General features: G+C 38.9%; 1 protein-coding gene across 2 annotated transcripts in view; it reads right to left on the bottom strand.

Moving 5' to 3' along the window:
- Positions 1 to 23,435, bottom strand: part of zcchc7 (zinc finger, CCHC domain containing 7) — a 229,196-nt gene that overhangs the window by 66,312 nt on the left and 139,449 nt on the right. For both annotated transcript variants that reach the window (XM_020512442.2, XM_048595322.1), the window contains exons 4-6: positions 22,261 to 22,371; positions 6,488 to 6,658; positions 3,179 to 3,214 (exon numbers count right to left, since the gene is read on the bottom strand). In XM_020512442.2, coding sequence (XP_020368031.2) covers positions 3,179 to 3,214; positions 6,488 to 6,658; positions 22,261 to 22,371 — 318 coding nt within the window. The remainder of the gene's footprint in view (positions 1 to 3,178; positions 3,215 to 6,487; positions 6,659 to 22,260; positions 22,372 to 23,435) is intronic.

Raw genomic sequence — 23,435 nt, 5'->3', positions numbered from 1 at the left:
CAGCACAATTTAGTGACTGTGCAATGCATACGCAGAGACCAATGGAAATAATAAACTGCTAAAGCATGAGAACAGTAGTGTATAAATATAGTTGGTAACTTGGGTAACTAAAGTTGTATGTGACAATGCCTGCCATTTTTAGTAAAAAAAAAACAGAATGTTTGGACTGAAATGCAATCAAGTACTAATATCTGTTTAAGTCTGATCACTGCCATGAAGCACACATCTAAAGCTTCACTTCAATAAAGTCCTCATGTTGAACACATTGCTGTGTTGTACACACAAAGAGGCAGGTAAAGAGAGTGGAGGTACAGAACATTTATATACAAGTGGAATGCTTGGTCATTAAACGGCCTGTTCTCATTGCTACAAGCCTAAGTATTTGCATTAATGCATCATTTCTGTTCAAATACATAACAGCATGTAAAATCTATACACTATCTTTGCAAGGCTTTATTTTGACATAGCTGTGTCTCAGCAGACAAAGGTCTGTACTTTAGGACAGAGAGATCTTCTGCTGCACATGTTACAATAAATGGTCACGAGGATTTTCGTTATAGGGAATATATTTCAAAATCCAAGTTTACTGAACTGTTTCTCTCATGCAATCCATAATACATCCCAGAATAACATACCACATATGTTATAATATGGGTCTGCACTGCAATATGCAAACTTGCATTAATTTTATGGCTATTTTAACTTTCTTTTGAAGTTTTAATTCCCATTGTTTTCAGTTGCTGTGATTGTTGGCTAGAGATAGAACAACAAGAAATTCACAGTGAACACAGTGTGCTCTTAAAAAAATCTGTAGAGTATACAACCTTTAATTGCATTGAATCATAACTATACTTGTTTGGTGCAAATCGGAACATGACTCATGAACAAATAAGCAACCTTAATGCCTATCATCATACAATTACTGGTACTTCAGTGATGTTTTAAAATAAACAGTTGGGCGATTTTCTGGCTGAATGCTCAACTAAAGAAAGGTAGAAAATCAGAGTGATACTGTTTTGTATTTCCTGCAGAAAACATACACTTATTGCATTTATTTTCAAATGTTGATGAATTGTGTCTAGGAAAACATACATTAAACTATTTCAAGCTATTTAAATCTTGTTAGAGAAAAATATATTCATTTACAACACGGATTGTTTTCTTTGTCATGCAACTGGAGTGCAACTATGATAGAGTTCTTTGAAAGTCAGCACTTTCATTTTATCATATCCAAAAATCAGGTTTTTAAAAATTATTTTAGTGCTTTGCATTGTGGGCCCGCTCATTTGATGTGAAATTCTGAATTCCATAATTCTTTTTTCAGAATTACCATTACAGAAAATCTGATTGAAAAACAGATTTATCAGAGGCTGTTCAAGTCCTCCAGCTCCTCAGAATGTTAATTCAGACCCTGTCCTTTTAGAAAATGACAATAATGAAACATGTCCTGTAGTTGGATCTTTCTTATTATGACAGTGTAACTATCCCATTGCTTTTTTTCAAATCTGATATTCTTCAGGCTCACAATTTCAGTTTTATTTACACACTGTTTGAGTAAATCGCTTTTTTAAAAGTGGGTATGAGGGGCTAATTGGTGGCCTTTTCACCTGCTGCTTTAAGAATGCAGACATATCCTGGGGTACGTAGATTACAGAAACAATAGTGACATATCGAGTCACTATCAAGACATATTGACTAAGAAAGACGTAACCAATTTTAAATCTTCATGTATTGTTTGGGTGTTAATTTAATACACTACAATTTGCTGGGAGGTATCTCCAAATGCATCTGACATAGCTGTTTTTCATGTCACTGTGGCATATAACTGTTTTGACACAGAGATGCGACCAACAGCTATACTGTACCATTACAAACAAAAAGTATGCAATTCATTATTCATATGGTCTCCTCATGCAAATTAAAGTTGACAAATCACACTTTGTTAAAAAGAAATCAAAACAATATGAGCTGGGGGGATAACAAAAACAAAAAAAAATACAGACTAAGATACAAGAATAATAAAGCAGATTATTTATGGGTCAACGTTATAGTCAAAAACAAAATTCAATCTTATATTGTCTTTATTGGTCTAGGATTTTTGCTACGAATTGTACTTTACTGCAAAAAATCTCATTCCATTAGAACTAATTAAGATTCAGGAAGTTCTTTAAGAAGACTTAATCTAAAATAAAATTTATAAAGGGTCATGCTGCTTTGAGACTCATGTCCATTCTGCATGCAGCTGGAATAACACTTTTATTACGTCCAGCAAAAAAGAGTCTAATGACTCCAGTGATTAAAGAAAGTATGGTTAATTTAGAAGTCAAAAGCTTTGCTATAAAGGGTACATGAATTGTGCACGAGAGATCATTTGTCATTTTAAAATATGCCTTAATGAAAGACAATGATTATCCTGTGAAACAACTTTCAGAGAATTTACTTCATGTTGCTCTTTTGACAAAGACCGGACATCAGTTGATGTGAAATTTACAGTTACATCAATTAAATCAGTCTGATACTGCATGACATAGATCGTAAAACTTAACACCAGTATTGCATAAACCGAAGCCTATGGGGATTTCCATATTTTCTTTAACATTTTAGCACGGTAATGAACTCAATTGTGAAGCATACAATTTAAGTTATTGCAGAAGTGTGGATAGAAAAGAGCAGGAATGACACTAAAGGTGTGTAAACGCATATACCTGCAAAACAGAAGATGGAAATAGAGTTCTCCTCAAATATTCTGAACAGAATGAACTGCGTGAAAACAAGGTAATTATGCTCAAAACTACACTGTCTTTTTCTTCACTAAAAGTGAAACAAATGCAATCACAAGAGGACAGAGTCCCATCTATTTAACAGGTACATGTGTAGCTTCGGTATGTAATTACCAGTGCTGACAGATGTCCGTTTTATTCAATGGATTCTACCCGAACAAACACACTGACCAAAAGAAAAGAATCCGTAAAATGATACCGTATTTGTTACTCTACCAATACACCACCATTTTTTGGCACACCAGTGTAACTGCACCAACATTCACATACTAAGTCACAGAATACAAAGCTAAAATTACTGATTTGTCTGTGATGATACATTAAGAAATTTAAAAAAGTTGTGGCAGGCAAATTTTACTACTGTTAAATTAAATTGAAGTTTTAGTAAAAGATATTACCGTTAAATGATACTGTCTCCATATTTCAGGACAAGCCTATAAGAAAGGGAAAGAAACACAATCAACCTTGACACATCAGCTTAACAGGATGAATGTTTTCGTCTAATAAACACCTTTGTCTGAAAAGCGGTTAGAGAGGATTTCATTAAAGCTCCACTCTATGACTCTATAAATGTAAACATTACTAGCCCAGTCAACAATTGTACTAGCATTTCAAATAGCATCTTAAATGAAGGAACAAAATAACTCATTTTGGAATTATTGTGTGTTTTAAAACAATCAGTGGAATGTTTAGTATTTGGAATCGCAGCAACATTGCTATTGGTTAACAACCCGTTGGGTGCAGATAATTCCCAATTCATCGCTTAAACTTTCTCTGACCTTAACCAAGTAGATTTCACGCGAGATTCTCCATTAACAAGCAATAGTCTTCGCAAAGAAAATTTTTATACAAGCACTTCAAAAATTATTACATCCGTAAAAAAAGTATCTCTATTTTCAAGCCAATGCAGCCACCTCAATGCTGACAAGTTTGCTGTTTCCTATTTATTAATTAAGGAATGCTGAAACTCAGGGATTTTTTTACCACAACATACCTAAATAAAAGAGCAATTTTAGGTACTCATATAAAATCTTTGCATTTTAAAATGTAAAGTCTATTTGAGACAATGTTTTTTAAAGCCATGGAGGGGCCAAAGCAATGTCTGCTGATTGTATAATTTGTTGAATATTTATGGAAATACAGAAATTCCTACAGCAATAATTTTCACATTAAAATTAATTTTATGTTGCTGAGAACAGGATTTCATTTTTTATGTTAGTCTTTAAAAGCAACAAATATTAAGAGAATAGAAAGCCAGTGGAAGAATTTGTTCACAACAGTCAAATAGATAGGAACTCAGCTTTTAAAAAAAATAACAACCATTGTAAATAAGAATTCTGTTCTAACATATTCATCAAATTTTTCTTTTCATAAATAGCAAAGGAAAATGCCTTTTGATGTTTCCTTATTTTTGCTTACTGGCAGTCTTTCAGGATGAAGTAGTAAGGATTTTAAATATATATATATAAAGTCATCCACTTAGTGTAATAAAGATAACCACCACCTAAATTTTCTACACTGAGCTTTTGTTTTAAATATTCAGAAAATAATCATGCCCTCCTTTTTGTACGTTGAGTTCATAAAGTGTAACTGGTGTTTAAAAAAAATACAGGATCAGCAAGGCATGTGATAGTTTAGCCAGACTACATTTACACAAACGTTTATATCGGTATAGCAGCAGGGACCTGAGGCAGTGGGGTGGAGGAGGCTGGATCCAGACCCGTGGCTGAGCTAGAAGCAGGAGCTGTTCCAAAGACAACTTAACTTTATTGAGATAAGATTTTATTGTTTTAATTTTCTGGCTCTATATTCTGTGTTTTAAGATGGCACTGGAGAGTGGCGATGCTAAACAACACCTTTCACTGTATTTGTAATAAATACAAATGACAATAAATCAAATCAAAATCAAATCACTGCAGGTCAACTTTTAGAAGATACAAAGGTTAAAATACCCTCTGGAACATTCATTAATCGTCGCTAGTTTGGTACCAAATTGTACACCAAGTTTATTTCTGACCTTCATTTTGGGAAATTGGTTGTTCTTTTTTTCTTGCTGAGCATTCATCTTGATATGTATTGGTATAAAACTAACAGTATTTTCTTTCCATTCCTTTCCTGTACAGTGACAAGTGACATCATAGCTGGGATGATGCAAGTGACATGAAATGACTGACGCTGTCTACGATTTATTTAAACTTCTTTATGTGCTCAAGAAATCAGAACAGAATTGTTTAATCTTGCTTTCCCAAGGTTAGACTTCAGCTAGCCTTTTGAAATTTGTATTTTTTATTTCTATTCTGTGTACAAAATACTTGAAACTGTAATATTGGCAGGAATTGCACACTTCTCAGCTTTCAATATTTCCACACAGAATATTTATTTCAATAGTCGCAGCATTGCATCAGCTTGTGTCCTTTCTTTGTATAATTCATCAGGTGTAAACTACAGTTTTAAAATTAAAATACAGCTTTGTGCATCTGTTGTTTAATTCCTACTTCCCTATTCTCAAATGTGAACATCAAAGAAAATAAAACACTCGATTTTTAACAGGCCCCGACAGCTGACAGAGACTTGAGTGCTCAATAGACAGGGCCCTTGCCACCAGTTCTCATATTTCCACAACAATGAACAAACACAAAACACCACTAAACGGCCTTTCCTTCTTTCAGCTATCCTTAGACAGTTGTCTGTCTTGTACTTGAGGACCTTTATACAAATTCCTGCTGGGAACAGAACACATGAAATCTTAACCTACTGTTTTGTGACTTGCAGGGAAAAAAAATTCCCAAAATGCACATACACTCTACGTATATGCAACCACAAATAGGTAAATTAGCAAGAATCCTACTCTGCCAGGAGGTCTCTGGGAGAAAATGTAGCTGTGATGACTGACAGGGCTTTCAGAAAATATGTTCACAATCACAGACAGTGAAGGCCATGACCTAGATCGTTTAAGAGCTTGTCTTGTCAAATTATCAAAAGCTTCTTCCTTTCTGAATAAAGAGTGACATAAGTGAGTGTCAGGAAACTGCACACTGACAAGTAGAGCATACAATAACAGAATGCACGTCACATACATGCATAAGATTGGTACTGGTAATGGCAGGTCCTAATGAGTGAGCGGCTTGCCCAGGAGACTTGGGACCCTGCTGCTATATCCGTTCCACTCAGAAAAAGTCTTGCAGCACTAACTGATCTGTGGCCTGGCACCAGAACTACAATCACTGTAGACAACTTACATTTCTATTTTTACTGCAATCTCTGGTGTTTTGTCAGCTTTGTTTTTGTTAAGGATGCCCTGCTGCATGCTGTAAGTCAGCTCAACACAGCAAGGTCAAGCCCTCTGGAAGTTGCTTTATGGGAAACAGTGAATTTGTTTTACACTTCAGTGCAGTCACACATCTAATCAATATATACCTATAAAATCTAAATATACTTAAAAAAGTGTTTTGAGACAGGGCTGGTGCTTACATGTTAATAAAAGTAAAACATGAAAGAATAAATCTCAATTTAACAATACATTTTACATTAATTCAAAAAAGGCAACTATAAACAAAAGAATTACAGCTATAAACACAAAGGAATATGTATAATCTGATTCCTTAGTGATAGCATTTTAGGAGTTCACACATGTATTCGCTCTCCTCATCTTAAATAGCAGTCATGCCACTGATATTCTTTGTTTCTCTAATGAATAGAATACTCACATCAGCATAGTGCCCAGTCATCTGACAGCGACGACAATGTTTTTTCCAATATGCCCTTTCAATACAGTTCTGAAACCGGTGCCCAGGCACGTTGCAGTTTGTACAATATCTCTCCAGGCAGTCTCTCTGACGGTGACCTCTAACCCCACACAAACAACAAGCTGGCAATTTCTGCAAGAAGAGAGTATTTAATATTTTTAACAAACTCTGCAGAATATAGAATATTGCCTTGTATCAGATATGATAGGTCAGAACTGCCATTCAGCATTAGTTTCCTGTAGCTATTGTTCCAATTACTTAGGGACTGTTCATGAAAATTCAGGCATGATAAGACAGTTTAAAAAAAAATCTGTAGGTATTATAATATCATAATTGTAATTTCAGCAAATAGAAACCTGTGCAAAATGCTGTGAATTTGTTGGGCTTCTTGTTAAAATTAAAGCCTGGTTTGGTTTAGGCTTTTTTTGATAGTTTGATATAAGCGCTTACCATTTCAACAGTGTAGTCCATTGTTTTGGGTTCTGACAAACTAGCAACTGATGGGATTAAGTTCTGCTGTTGATTGGCACGGTTCTTATAATACCCGCTTGACACATATAGTAGTCCATTATGAAACTGGTGGATTGTCCATATTGTTGCTCATAAATCAGAAGATCTAATGTTCTAGAAAAATCTATAGATTACACTAACAGGAAAAATATATTGAGATGACAATCAGAAGAAAACAGCTTCATGGTGCATGTGCAACTGTATTGAACTTCAAATGAAAACCAGTCGAGAAACAATGATGAAACAGCTTGGTCAGAAATAGGGTTGAAATTAAGTGGAAAATAATTCAAGCTAGGCAAAACAGATTGAACTAGACATCAGAGGAAAACTGAGTCAACTTGAACAGCTAGTCTTTCAGGAATAAATGAAAATGTATAGAAGCAAAAATAAGCTACATGAGTAAATAAAACTGCTGAAATAAGTGACACTCAACCAGAAGGGCATGTTGCTCTTGTCTGAACATTTTTGTGCATTCATAAGAATTGGAAGTAAATAAAAAGACGATAAAAAGTCCATTTCAAAACAGGCCAGTGTAAAACACCATTGCAAGGAACATCAACTGATTTGATCAGTCTACATAATTTGTTGTGACAATTGTCATGGGATAAGAACAGTAATCCCCAAGGACAGGTGGGCTGGGGCAAATGCAAAGGTAATAATGTTTAATTCTCAAATATGATCACAAACCATCTATCAGTGGTTTAAACAGAGACTGGTAAGGGAACAGGCAACCTCCTCTTAAAAGGCAAACTGGGTAAAGAAAGGGTAAGTGTCTTTATTACACTGCTTGTGGGTCAGCTGTGCTTTCCCAAACCCAACAAACCTATCTCCACATGCTCCACCTATCCCTGGAATGGCAGATTCATTCTCACCATGCTCAAATTTCAAGGTGAGTTTAAATTCACCAACCTCCACTCCACTTTTGCTGTTATCTTAAGCCCCTACTTGCAATGTTTACATCATCCCCATGATGTCTATATCACTCTCCATTCACAATATTCAACTAAAATGTGATGCCAGAAATTTGCTCCCTGGCTGTCTTCCAGCCTGACTGGCATATTGATTGTTTGGCGAGAACTCTTTTCAAAAACAAAAGTAAAGGATGCCCTGCCATTAAATTTGGCACAACCTGTGGGAAGTCCATAATCTATATGGATGTAAAATAGGCTGTCTCAAATAAAAAAGATGGCTTTAAAAAAGTCCTTGGATTATTTCAAAATTGCTGGAATATTTCCAATTTGCTCGAACAGCAATGTGGCAATGACATGGCGATGCCAATGTCAGATTGGGGACCTCACGAACATTTGTCGGTTGGTTTAACTCCTTAACCAAATAAAAGGGTATGGAAATAAATGGAGGTAATAAAGGAGAAGGTGACAGACTTAAAAGTAGATATGGATGGAGAAATTAAGTGAAGGAAATAGTGGATTTGGAGAATTAGGGTCAGAAAGGGTAGAAGGTACAAGAAAAGCACTCAGACCAGTAAACAGAAGGATACTGCAATCCAGTTCAGTTTGGGAATTACTGCATTCACCCTTGAGAAATTACCGAGTGAAGTTCACGGTAGGTGTGACAAACGTACGAACATTCTTGATCCATGAAGTACAGACCCAATATTGTTTAGGAATACTGAGTTTAAAGTATTACTGAAAAGGGCACATCTTGTCTTCTTCTTGCATTCATCAAGACAATTTCCAAAAAATCAAAGAAAAGGGAAGACAACATTTATAGTGTATGAAAGGAGAGTACTATGGTGGATTCCGATAGGTACGGCATTACCACAAAGCAGGCACCAGCTAATGATGACTGATAGTTTTCTGCCAAGTTTTGTTTAAATATTAAATCAGACAGGTTGACTCAAAGTGGTCGAGTTATTAGCCTTGAAAATGAGAAAAGATAAACTAAAGGTAGCTTGTGGTGATTTACCCACAACAAGTTAGAGCTCTAGACTTGCAACATAATGTCTACATTCAAGAATATTTTGCATTCTACATTCTGGATATACAGACTGATATCTTAGCAATTGCAAGAAGTTCCAAAATCAGTATAAACAGTATCAGAGGAAAGTAGACATCCTTGCCATGTGCTCTTGTTGACAATGCATGACAAAAAAAATTCCACAGAATGCAACTAAAGCAAAAAGCCATGTGCACAGAACCTTTCTCTCAAGAAATCATGGTTGAAGTCAAATTACATCATGGTTTTCACTATGGTTGAGAACAAGACATCTTCTCTTCATCCAACAAAGAGTGTGCGCACGCAAGTTTCCTTTGGCTGAGAAAGTAATTGCCCTTTACAATGATCTTTAGCACAAACACCATTTGAAGCATTGATTCCAATCCAGAGAAAGCACTGTCAGCATTATTACTGAATCTCAATTGCAAAGTAATGTAGATCTATAGCCAACATAGTGAGCAAGGAATTTATCTTTTTGAAATGAATGCTTCTGCTTCTGCTTCTGGATGGAGTTAGAAATCTTTTAGCATAACTTTTGTGGAATTTATGAGTTGGATATTTGCTACTTTGCATGTGTTTACTTGCCTTTGGCACCTCAGCTATAGAATGTTCCAATTGTTGATACAGATTTATCCAGTATTAATCTTTTCAGCTCTACAGGAAGTGTTGTATGTAGCATTTCTTTCCCAGCATTCTTTTCTATTCTTTTGCTGTGCTTCAGTTTGTTTTATCTGCCCAGCATTAACCTCTCTGAATTTGTCCATCATCAAAGACCGAGTAGATAATCAAAAACATTACAAATTCTGTTAGAAGAGATCTTGATTACAGTTGGCCTTTAGTAGATTTGTATTCTTTTTTAATGAAAAGTTCTGAGTTGAATTCCTACAGAGTTGATCTGAGGCTTTGGTTTTCCTTCTAGTTTTGTCATGAGCACAGTTTACAAAGTGTCCACATTACTGACTTGAGAGATTCTCATTGGATGTTCCAGAGACCACTGCAAAGCTACTTTCCCCACAGGTCACTTTCACTGCTTTGGTCTTTGAGTGGAAGTGGAAAGGAGGATTTCCAAAACCAAACTAGTGCTCGGACTGCACTGCCTTGATTTCTTGCTTTCAGCAAAACAAGTAAACATGAAGGAGACCAGTTTGTGAGGGGAGATCACCAGTTTCTTATTAATGAGCATAATGGAAAAAAAACAGCAGGGTAATGTAACCTTCATATCTTTAACACCATATAAATTGGGAACAGAAGGCCATTCGGCCCCTTGAGCCTGCTCTGCCATTCAATAGGATCATGGCTGATCCAACACTCCTCAAATCCATTTTCCTATGTATTCCCCGTAACCCTTGATTCCCCTACTGATCAAAAATATATCTAACTCAGACTTCAATATAGATAAGGATTATACCCCCACTGCCCTTTTTAGTAAGGTGTTCCAAAGACTCCCAACCCTCAGAAGAAATTCAGAGACTACGCCCTCTGGTCCTAGATCCTCCCATGAGGGGAAACATCCTCTCAACATTTGTCCTGTCAAAATCCTTAAGAATTCTATAATTTTCAAAGAGATCACCTCTCATTCTTCTAAATTCTGGTGAGTAGAGTCTCAACCTGTTTAGCCTTTGTGCATAAGACAATCCGCCCATACCACAGCTCATCCTTGTGAACCTTAAATTGTCTGTTTTTGCTCAACTCAAAGGTTATCCTCTCTCCCCTAAGTTGTGCTACCTCCAGGAGAAAAATCTATCCTGCAATCAGAATGAAGCCCTTGTCTACAATCAATTGATGTTTGGCCATTTCTTTAAAATTAAAGAAGAATAACGCTAAATATTCGTGATGCATGCACACAGGCTATTCACAATAACCCTAATCACCCTAAAGGAACCATAGTACAAGTCTCCTTCTTTGATCCTTAACACAATTCTACTTTGAATGGAACAGATTTACGTACAGGCATTAGAAACTTATTTTCATACATTAAAATTAGGACATTTTTATATATCCTATTCTATAAACCGAGGATATATATGTCAGGATACTCCTCCTTGTAATTCCTCAAAATTTAAGGACACCTTCTCCTCTAAATTGTATCTTGTAAAAAATAGGCAATTCCAGTCTTAATCCACTTAAAGCTGCATAATTTTGAAGTGCTTGACTGAATTTGGGGTTTTCATCACATTCCCAGAGATGAGTTTAACACAGGGATCACTAACAATCACAACTCTGTTTTAACACAGAATTTCCAAAATCTTAATTAATAAATCCAATCCACAACATTAGACAGAGTGATCAATATGATATTTAACATTTTGCAATCAATTTAATGGTTTATGAATGGAAGGGTGCTGCTCAGCAGCAGACAAAAGATTTGCATGAGTTGTTCATTGGCACTGGCACTAGCACTGGGGAAGGAGGAAGCTATTCTGATGGGATGGGCTTCACCTAAATCATGCTGGGACCAGAGTCCTGGCAAATTGTATAACTAGGGCTGTAGAAAAGGTTTTAACCTAAATAGTGTGTGGGGGGCGGGTTTCAGATGCATGGAAAATTATGGAAAAGTTAAGGGACGGGGCGGGGGGGAGGGGGGGTTGGCGGTGGGGGAGAGGATGGTGGTGGCTGGGTGGGGGCGCAATGTTCAGGAGAGTTATTACAGTTTCCAGAATAAGTAATAGACCAGAGGATATGGAAAGGGTCAGGAATCTAACTTCAGGCACAGCAGATAAGGATACAAACTATGGGAAGGCTGCAGTCAACACAGGACGCAGCATACAAAACAGGGTAAATGAGCTTGTTGCACAAATTGAAATTGTGGTTACCACAGAGATGTGGCTACAAGGGGATCAGGAATGGGAACTAAACATCCAAGGATACACGTCCTACCAAAAGGACAGGCAGATGAGGCGGCAATGCCTTGTTAGTAAGGGATGAAACTAAATCGATAGCAAGCAGTGATATAGGTTTTAGAGTAGATCCAGCAGGGTAATGAAACGTCTATGGAAAAACAATGAACCAGCTCGGCAAGCCAACCAACCACAAAAAAAAGAAGTGATATAGAGTCAGAAGGTGTAGAATCTGTGTGAGTACAGTTGAGAAACCACAAAGGAAAGACGACCCTGATGGAAATTGTGTACAGGCCTCCTAACAGTAGCCAGGATGTGGGGAGTAAAATAAATCGGAGGCAGAAAAGGCATGTCAGAAAGGTACCATTACAATAATCATGGGGGACTTCAATGTGCAGGTGGACTGGGAAAATCAGGTTGGCAGCAATCTCAAGAAAAGGAATTCATGGAATGTCTACAAGATTTTGTTTTGGAGCAGCTTGTGATAGAACCCAATGGGGAACAGGCGGTTCTGGATTTGGTGATGTGTACTGATGCAGAATTGATTAGGGAACTTAAGGTGAAGGAACTCCTAGGGGGAAGTGATCATAATATGATGAATTTACTCTGCAGTTCAAGAGTGAGAAGCTGTAATCAGATGTAACGGCATTACAATTGAGTAAAGGTAACTTCAGAGACATGAGAAAGGAGTTGGCCAGAGTTGATTGGAAAGGGAGCCTAGAATGGAAGTCAGTGAAGCAGCAATGACAGGAGTTTCTCAGTGGAATTCAGAATGCACAGAAGAAATTCATCCCAAGAAAGAAGAAACATATAAGGAGAGGGCGAAGCAACCATGGCTGACGAGGGAAGTCAGGGACAGTACAAAAGCAAAAGAAAAAGCATACAATGTGATGAAGATTAGTGGGAAGCAGAGAATTGCGAAGCCTTTAAAAACAAGCAAAGGATAATGAAAGAAGCAATAATGGGGGAGAAGATGAAATACGAGAATAAGCAAGCTGGTAATCTAAAAAAAATTGTAAGAGTGCTTTTAGATATATAAAAGGTAAGAGACAGTCACGAGTGGACATTGGACCACTGGACAATGAGACAGGAGAAGTTATAAAGGGGAACAAAAAACTGGAGAGGAACTGAATAGGTACTTTGCATCAGTTTTCACAGTGGAAGACACCAACAGCGTACCAGGTTTTGGAAATCTGAAGCACAAAGGGACTCAGGAATCCTAGTTCAGGATTCTCTTAAGGTTAACATTCAGGTTCAGCTGGCAGTTAGGAAAGCAGATGCAATGTTAGCGTTCATTTTAGAAGGGTTAGAATACAAGAGCAGAGATGTACTGCTGAGGCTGTGTAAGGCTCTGGTCAGACTATATTTGAAATATTGTCAGCAGTTTTGGGCCTTAAATCTAAGGAAAGATGTGCTGATGTTTGGCAGAGTCCAGAGGCAGTCCACAAGAATGATCTCAAGGTTGAAGGGCTTGGCATATGAGGAGCAGTTGAGGACTTTGGGTGTGTACTTGAAGTTTAGAAGGAGAGGTTTGGTGGTAGTGGTTGGTGGGGGGGAGCAGTGAAGAGAGAGAACTGGAGACATCTGATTAAAAAACTTACAGAACAGTGAGAGGCCTAAATAGAATGCATGTGGAGAAGATGTTTCCATTAGCAGGGGAGACTAGGACCTGAGTACACAGCTCCAGAATGAAGGGGCAGTCTTTTAGAACTGAGATGAGGAGGAATTTCTTCAGCCAGAGGGTGGTTGATCTGTGAAACTCATTGCTGCAGAGGGCTGTGGAGGCCAAATCATTAAGTGTATTTAAGACGAGATAGATAGGTTCTTGATTAGTAAGACGATAAAGGGTTACAGGCAGAAGGAAGCAGAATAGGGTTGAGAAACATATCAACCATGATTGAACAGCAGAGTAGACTCAACTAGATGGCCTAATTCTGCTACAAATCTTATGGTCTCATGGTTCACAGAAAATATAAGTTATTCTTTTGATGCGAACTCCCCCCATGGAAGACTTAAAACTGGATAACAGTTTTCTCTGCTTTTGCCCACTTGTAATTAAAAAAGGATTGATAAAGTTAGATTTGTAGATTACTGTTCATTACTTAAGTTTGTTTACAGTTTTATATCACAACTGATGAGAACCTATAAATGCAGTTTATTTTTCTAAATTAACAACAATCTAATGATATTTTTGAGTAGGTGCAATTATGGGAGGTAGATAGAACAAAAAGCAATATGGCAATCCATACTCTATAATTATAAAATTAACAAGTCTACACTTACAAGTTTACCATATTACATAACAATCATAGCATGAAGACAGGCCACTGAACTCAATAGGTCCATACCAGTTGCTTGTGCAACACTCAAGCCTCCCCTAATCCTTCTTTATCTAACCTCAATTTATCCTTCCACTGCTTGCTTCTTCATCTAGCTTTGTCTTAAAACATAAGCACATGCTGGAACGAACAAAAAATGACCTGAATTACCTGTTGAATTTATTAGTGTCAATCTATATTTAGTTCTGACCTCGCCCACAAGTGGAAGCCATCTTCTCTACATCTCCCCTATATATCCCACCATAATCTTAAAAACCTTCTGTCTTCTCTTTTCTATAGGCAAGAGTCCTAGCTTGGTCAATACTTTTTCCTTTTAGGCATAATCTCTTAGTCTGACATCACTCCAACAAATCGTTACATCTCCAATGCCACGATACTTTTCTAACAACATGGAAACCAGAACTGTTCACCGTACTCTAGATGTGGCCTTTACAAGGTTCTGTGCATGTTTAATATATTCTCACTTCTTTCCATTTTTATCCTTCTAGAAATGGCCTTTTAAACTCACATTGTTACTTTTAATGATTTATATATCCATACTCCCTGATCCATCTTATTTCTCTATCTTGTTTAAATAAGATGTGGAGGTGCCAGTGTTGGACTGGGGTGGACAAGTTAGAAGTCACATGACACCAGGATATAGTCCAACAGAAAGAAGCATTCCGACAACTCAATAACCAGGGAAAGTACAGATAGAGTACCTTTTGTTGTCCAGTACTTCCCCAGAAAGGAGAGACGACGCCGCGTTTCTTCACAGCCTTTAACATATCATCAATGATGATGAGCATCTCACCCAGATCATCCCCACACCTCCACTTCTCACAGCAAACTACCCAGCCCTCAGTACAACACTGACCACAACACCACACAACCCTGCCATGGCAACCTGTGCAAGACATGTCAGATCATTGACATGGATACCACTATCACACGTGGGAGCACCCACCACCACGTACACAGCAGATACTCATGTGACTTGGCCAATGTTGTCTCATATGCTACAGGCAAATATGCCCCCAAGGCACGGTATACTAGCGGGACCATGCAGATGCTATGACAACAGGTGAATGGACACCGCACAACAATCACTGGACAGGAGTGTTTCCCCCTCAGTCCGGGAGCACTTCAGCGGTCAAGGGCATTCAGCCTCTGATCTTCAGGTAAGTATCCTCCAAGGTGGACTTCGAGATACACAACCCAGAATCACTGAGCAGAAACTGATAGCCAAGCAGCATACCCAATGAAGATGGCCTCAACCGGATCTTGGATTCATGTCACATTACATGTGACCCCACCACACTGTTCTGAATCTGTAAAACCTTCCCTAATGTCTTGTTTTGACTCCATCACCTTGATAAATTGTTGTGATCTCTCTATCTTAATTAGTTTGTACAGTTTTGGATTACTTGTTACTTTGGTTAGACCCTCGGCATACGACTCTTATACCTATTACGTTATTCCAGTCATTTAGCGTGTCTCCAGCACCACCTTATTTTTAATATTTTGTAGTTATCTCTCTGCCTCATTTAATCAGATTGTTGGTCATCCCTTCGCTTGTTATTAAGGCATTGACGCTTTGCTCACACCATCTAACACTCTTGGTCATCTGCAGAAACTCATTATTCAACACTACACTCACACCAGTTGTATGATCTTTTGATCTCTCTGCCTATAAATTTTGTGTTTGTTTGCTCTTCTCTCTCACTTCACCTGACAAAGGGGCTGTGCTCCGAAAGCTTGTGATTTCAAATAAACCTGTTGGACTATAACCTGGTGCTGTGTGACTTGTGACTTTGTTTAAATACAGTCTCAGTGTCCTCCTATGAAAATATACCACGTCACATTTACCTGTACTGATAGTCATTCTGGACATTTTGCACTCTCAGCCAGTCAAGCAACACTCTGCTGATAACTGGTATGATGTTTACCAAATAGGAATGTAATCAACACAAGTTGAAGCTCAAAGTCTGTTCTGATGCCCCATCCCCAATCTCCTTGGGCTTGTGGTTCTCAATTCTGGGCATCTCAAACAACCACTTATGTGTTGTCTTGTGATGCATGCCTTGATTTTTGTTCATGATTTGTTCTCGTTGTGTTCTTTCTTTGCTATTCCTTGTAACTCTGCTGTGTGTTTGGGCCTCACATTATATTGGTGAGAGTTATGTTTCAAATGTACAGAACAGTCAGAGCCAAGTCCATTGTGCCACAGCTGGCTCTGCCAATAAGGACAAGAGGAGGAAGGTGAGGAGAAGAAAAAGTGACAGAAGAATCTATAGTTAGGGAAACATAAAGCATTTTTGTGGCCAAAGATCTTGGCAGCAATTTTATCTTCCCCAGAGGTAATCTAGAGAGGTAGTAAGAAAAAGAAGTCATTGGATGAGTTGGCCTTAAAAGATATTCACCCATTTCTTGCCATCTCATCAATTAAGTGCCAGGCAACAAGGTACATTGGAGACCTTCTCAACTCACTAACCACTAATCCCTTAAGTTGTCAATTAATGGCTATTTAAAAGCCTCAAATTGCCAGCTTCCCGATTCCCTGCCTTCCCATAATGCAAAAAAAGTGGCTGGTTTCCCGACTGAGTAACCAAGGTGACCTGCCTACTGGGTTTAGGACGGGTCTCCATTTGCCTCAATTTGGGAACAATTGGATACACAGATGAGGTGGCAAAGCGTGGCCTCTGAAAGCCAATCCTGCCCTTCTCAATCAATATCTCCACAGTCCCTCAACTCCCTGACCATCAAGCAATCCCCACCATGAGAGAAGCAAAAGACCTACCTTCTCATCATTGGATCGTCTGAAGAGTAGGTCTTGACCAATAATTTTTACAACCCAGAAGCTGCCAGCCTCTGATTGACCAGTGGATTCTGGTAAGCCATCAGACCACAGTTGAGGGCTATGATAGGTCAAGAAGTTCACTTATCAGCTCTTAATAAGCCAATTGGTTGCATAATCTGGCAAGCTTTTTGGGCAGTGAGGATATCTAATACGCCCATCCCACAACAGGTCTGGGGAAGGGAAAATCGCAGCCATAATCCAATTGATAAATTGCCCCACAGGTGCTAGGATCAAGGATGTCAGTGAACATCTGCAGAGCACACAGATGTACAGGTGAACAGCCAAGTTACAGTACAAAGCACTAACAATGACACAGGTAGAAAAAGGAATCAGATCCTGCAAGCTTATTTTAGGGAGTTAGTAAAGAGACTAGCAAGCAGGTCTTCAAAGATATTAATCTCCAAATTATTCCCAGTGCCACCCATTAGTCAGTGCACAAATAGGAAGACAGATTAGATTAATGCATTGCTGAAATGACGGTGAGAGATTTGATTTGATTTATTGCTGCCACATGTAGCAAGACAAAGTGAGAAGTATTGTTTTGTGTGCTCTACAGGCAGATCCATACCATACAAAGTGTTTCAAGGATGGGAGTTTGGATTGTTGGGACATTGGGACCTATACAGTTTGGATAGGTTGCACCCAAATAGAGCCTGACCATTGTCCTCATGCAGAGCTCTACTGCTGCTGTGGAGGAAGGTTTCCAACTAACTTGGTCGGGAGATAGGAACTGGGTGTAGCATTAGGAAAGATAAACAAGGTGCACAAAAATCTGGGAGAAGCAAACACATCTCAGGCAGGTATTTTATGTGTAGTAAAACTATCGGGTAATGTAGCAATACTAATATCAAGTTTACAATGCACACACGGTAAATGTTCAAACTTGATGACCTGCAGCTGCAAATACTCATGTGTAAATATGATGTACGGTAATAACAGAGAACTGGCTCAAAAAAAGAGACAGGACCATGTCATAAAAATCCCAAGGTGTTAAGGAAAGGGAAGGAGGTGTCAGGTAATAGACTTGCCAGTAAAGTTGAAGTCTACAGAATAAAAGTGCAAGACGCAACACAACATTGTATGAAGTTGGTTGCATGACAAAAGAAACAGTATAGTGGTGAATAGTTGCTTCTCAAACCACAGGAAGGTATGCAGTGGGGTCCCATAGGGATTGATATGATCAAAACGAGTTCAAGGCACAATTTCAAAATTTTCAGTAAATACAAGCAAAGGGATAATGGTGATAGACTCTGATTAGGTACTGAAACATTAATCCAGTCCCCCTGAATTTCTTTTAACCTTCACGTCTCTCAGCATTCTTGGATGGACCCATAATAGCCCTGATGAATTATAAAATTTAAGTATAGCTCTCATCTTCCCTGTATCAATTTGAGCCCATCCAGCATCTCACTATCTCCTCTTCAAATGAGAGGAAGGAAACGCAAAAGGAAAGAAAGGGTGGCAGAGTAGGACACTCCAGCCAGGGCTCCACTGTTCAGCCTGTCCTTTGTCTTTTTTTCTCTCATCCCTTCTCTGTCCCTCGGACACCCGGCCCTGGCCTCCGAAGCGGGGTCGGTGGTTAGCGGGGCTGCTGGTAACCAGTGGCTGGGTGTACGGGTGGGGGATGGCAGTGATCAGCAGCCGGACTGGGGACACCAGCGGCTGCAGCAGGAATGCCAGTGACCAGTGGCCCCGTGGTTGAGTATTACAGCAGCAGCCCAGTGCAGGAGCAGGGACAGCTGCCCAGAGAGAAGCATGGCGGTAGCCAGCAGTCAGACCATGTGGAGGTCCCCCTGCATTGGTCGCTGCAGACAGCCTTTGGAGAGAGACTGTGATGCTTGTCTTTTTAACTTCTTGTTCCTTCGGACCTATAGCTGTCGGTAGCTGTAATGTAACTTTTCTTTATTTCAATATTCTGTAACTAAGAATTGTACCTAGGTACCTTGAATCTCTGATGGCGCTGTCAGTGGAGACTTATAAACTTTTCACTGTACTCATTTGAGTACGTGACAATAAAGCTAGTTCAATTCAATTCAGGAAAGAAAAGCAAAAGGGAAAGAAAGGAAGGAAAAGCAAAAGGAAATAGAGAAGGAAACGGGAAGGAAGGAAGGAAGGAATGTAGGTAGGATACTTGTGGGAGTCGGCTGCAAGAAGAAACAGCAGTATGATAACAACTAAACATCAAAAAAACGTGCAGCACAGAACAATAGTTAAGTGCTTGGTTGTTCAGAGGGCACCGAGGCAAAGACAGTATAGCTAAAGGAGTTAACGGAAACAGGCAAAGTAGACCGAGCGCTAAGGAAACAAGATTTAAAACAGAAGTATTATCAGCACAAATGGAATAATTATAATAGAATGTGAATTAAGAAGAGATTTAATATAGATCAAGTTGAGGCTGTAATTAAAATCAACAGCTTAAACAAGCTATTAATCAGATTCAAAACAGGGGGAGTCTTGGTTTTTTGAACATGGACTGACAGACGAGACTTATTGTTTGCAATTCCTGCGCCACGTGGAAACTTCAGGATACTTAATCTGTCACAGGAGAATTTCTTCATGTCAGAGTTGTGAGCGTGAGGAGCAGCTGGAGTCAGTGCAGAACAGCAGGAAGGAGGAGAGTTTCCAGACTATACATTTCACAAGGTGAGCATCCCAGAGGCAGGAGTTTAGGATAGAAGGTGGATGGGCATTTGAAAGAGAAGGAAGACCTGGGAAACGCAGACATCTTTGGGGTGCGGTACACTCTTAGCACTAGAGACTGCTGGGAGAGATGATGCATTAGCAGATAACAGAGTATATAGGAGGGAACAACAAAAAGTAGCAATGTAATCATTATAGAAAATTCCATATTTAAGAGGATAGACAGACATTTCTGCAACTGCCATTGTAAATCCCACATGGTGTGTTGTCTCCCTGGTGCCAGGGTAAAGAACATCACTGAGAGGATGCAGAATACTCTGCAGGAGGAAGGGAATGACATAAAAGCATAAGACCATAAAATGCAAGAGCAGAAATAGGCCATTTGATCAAGGCTGATATGTTTCTCAACTCCATTCTCCTGCCTTCTTCCTGCGACCCTTGATTCCCTTACTATTCAAGAACGCATCTCATGTTTTAAATACACTCAATGACTTGGCCTCCACAGCCTTTGGCGATGGCTTCCACAGCTTCACTGCCCTCTGGGTGTAGAAATACCTCATCTTAAAATGTTGTATCTTGAGAACAAAAAAGGACAACAAACATACTCTATGAATGGTGCAGAAATAGCTATGGATGAAGCAGAGAGAAACTTAAAATGCTTAGCAGATGCAAACTGCCCTAACTAGACCAGCAAGCAACAAAAGCTGCAGAATTTTGAACGACACAATACAAATGTAAGATGCAAGTCAGACAAGTTATAAACAACTAAGTAATTCTCAGGTCACACTGCATCTTGAAATATTATGTTCTGGTTTGGTCACTGAGACACAGTGGCATTAAAGCATTGGACGCAGAGAAGAACTAAGGGACTGATTCCCCAGCATTGTGTTAGAAGTTTAAGCTATGAGGAAAGGATGGAGACATTTCAGCCTTTTAATCAGAAAAGGCAAAGTGATATTAGAAGTATGCAAGCAGGTAGAGAGTATCAGGGATTCAAAAAATGATTTCAACTATAAATAGCACGAGGAAGAAAATGGCAACCATAAGGGGCAAGTTGCAAAAGAAAAGATTTAAATTTATAATAGCAGCTTTCACCATCTCATGGCTTTAATGAAAGATAATGTAGTAGGCAATCTGCGCATTCCATAAACAGCAATGAGTAATAAATGACCAGCTCACCTGTTTTAGTGATGTTCGCTAGGGACTGGCATAATTCCACTACTCTCCCACAGTGTTATGGGATTATTATTGTCCACCTAAGGCATTGTTTTATCATCACATTCAAAGAATGTATTTTTTTCAGTACAGCTTTCCCTCAGAACTGCACTGAACGATAAGTTACGATTACAGAGTCAAATCTCTGAAGCGGTGTTTGAACTTATGAGCTTTTGATTCAGGTCAAGAAAGTTATTATTGAACTACTACGGAACTATAATTATAGATTAATCTCAGGACGTTCATCTTCAAAAAGAACAATCAACATATAAAATGGGCTCTTGATAAAATAGTGAAAGTAGAACCCTGGAATTACATAAAATAGTTGGATGCTGCAGTGCAGGGGCTGTATGAACATTCTGGTTGGATGAAGTAAAATGGGCTGAATGACGTTCCCTTATTTTAGCTATTTTGTGAACCTAAATTGAATGGTAAGGGAAGTTGAAAAATTAGATGAAATTTTCCTGGGTGCAGAAAATAGGACAGATTCTTTTGCCAGCATGTGATGTGCCCTATCTACCATATGAAACAAAACAGATCTCTCTCCCAGCACAGCAGTATGGGATCAGAGAAACATATAAGAAATGCGACGGTAATTTACTTTAATGAACAGTAACATTTCTTCTAAGCCAGTGCTTCCCAAATACTTTCCTGCTGTGACTCCATTTTAATGTTTCCGAATTTGTGTGACCCACAGGCAGATTGGGAGCATTAGCTCCTGTGCATGGGTAGAAAAAGTTCATTATGGTAGAATTGCTTAATTGTGAGAGCTCTCTTTTCACAATAAAACTACCTTTCAAAGGCTTTCTTTTTGCAGTAGCAACTGGGCATTAAAAGATCTGTTTGTTAGGACACACCCACCACCAGAAAAATTGCAAATATATCAATGGACTACATTGCTGTTAGCATTCAATCTGAGCTCCAGAGGTCTTTTAATGCAGTGGTAATGCTCCTACCTCTGGATCAAAAGGACCAGCTTCAAGTCCCACCTGCTCCAGACATGTGTCACACCATGTTCACAGCCACCGTTGCTGGTCATCCATTGTTAAGGCTGTCATCCCAAAATCTCATATTAAGGCCCACAGTTTCGGAAGACCCTGTTCTAAACTGTACTTGTGCACAGTCATGCAGAAATCTAGAAATTCAGAAATTATTCCGCAGTGCACCAAACAGGCTATTGAGAAGGACTTTCCATTCAAGATGTGGCTGCACAATAATCTTAAAAGGAACAGCACATTATTGTTGCACCCAGGAAAGAAATATTGAAGGGAATGGAATTAGCAGACAATTATCTCTCAGCATTTTTAAAATCATGCATTTGCAATATTAGAAAAAAACAATTTATATTACTATCTATGAAAAATATGAAGGACATTATTTCAAACATGAGGCCATTACCTTATCAGATGGGCAGTTTTTGGATATGTGCCCCAGTTTGCCACAGTTCCTGCAGTCCAAGTTTGTTTTATTCGGTGTATAGTAGCGATTGTGATGCTTCCCAAATAATGACTAAGAATAATCAAAAAATAATTACTAATAAGATATGAGACATGGTAAAAATATATTGTGTTAACATCTATTTTCTTTACATGACTATTCCCATGGAGTCTTTACATTTTTTTTCTTGTCTGAAGTTTTTAAATCTTAGAGGACCATGATTCCAAATTGCCAATTCTTTACCTTTGAGCTTACACAGCAAGTGTCAATAAGCTGTTTGACCATGAAAGTCACCACACTGGAACCCAATTCAACTTTTGTCCAACACTGATAGTTCAGCACCTTACAGAGGCAACTCCTCTTTCAGAATCAGCAACGTGAAATGATGCATCTGCTTCCTAATCGGAGACTCAAAATGCGACTCCTCAGACACCGAAGCAGTCTGTATTCAAATGCAACAAGATCTGGAGAATATCCAGGCTTGAACTGATAAGTAACATTCACACCACATCAATGCCAGGCAATGTCCATCACCAATAAGAGACAATCTAACCACTGCCCCTTGATATTTAATGGTGTTAGCATCAATCGTGTGTGTGTGTTTGCGTCTGTGAGCCTGTGCGTGTGTCTGTGAGCCTATGCGTGTGTCATTGACCAGAAATTCAAGTGGACATAAACACAGGGGCTACAAGAGCAGGTCAGAGGTTTGACTATTGTGATGACTAACCCACCTTCTAACTCCCCAAAACCTGACCACCATCTTCAATGCACAAGTCAGGAGTGTGACGGAATATTTTCCACTTGTCTGGATGGGTGCAGCTCCAGCAACACTGAAGCAATTTGATACCATCCAGGATAAAACAGCCCGTTGGTTGGCACCACATTCACAAGCATCCACTCTCTCCACTACCAACGCTCAGTAGCAGCAGTGTGTACTACCTACAAGATGCACTGCAGAAATTCAAAGATCCTTAAGACAGCAACTTCCAAATGCACAATCACGTCCATCCAGAAGGGCAGCAGACACATGGAAAAACCACCACCTGCAAGTTCTCCTCAGAGCCGCCCATCAGCCTGATTTGGAAATATATTATCATTCCTTCACTGTTGCTGGGTCAAAATCCTGAATTTCCGCC

Source organism: Rhincodon typus, chromosome 3, assembly GCF_021869965.1.
Source record: "Rhincodon typus isolate 14 chromosome 3, sRhiTyp1.1, whole genome shotgun sequence".
Classification (NCBI taxonomy): domain Eukaryota; kingdom Metazoa; phylum Chordata; class Chondrichthyes; order Orectolobiformes; family Rhincodontidae; genus Rhincodon; species Rhincodon typus.
The sequence above is the reverse complement of the archived record's forward strand: the minus strand, read 5'-3'. Positions and strand labels throughout refer to the sequence as shown.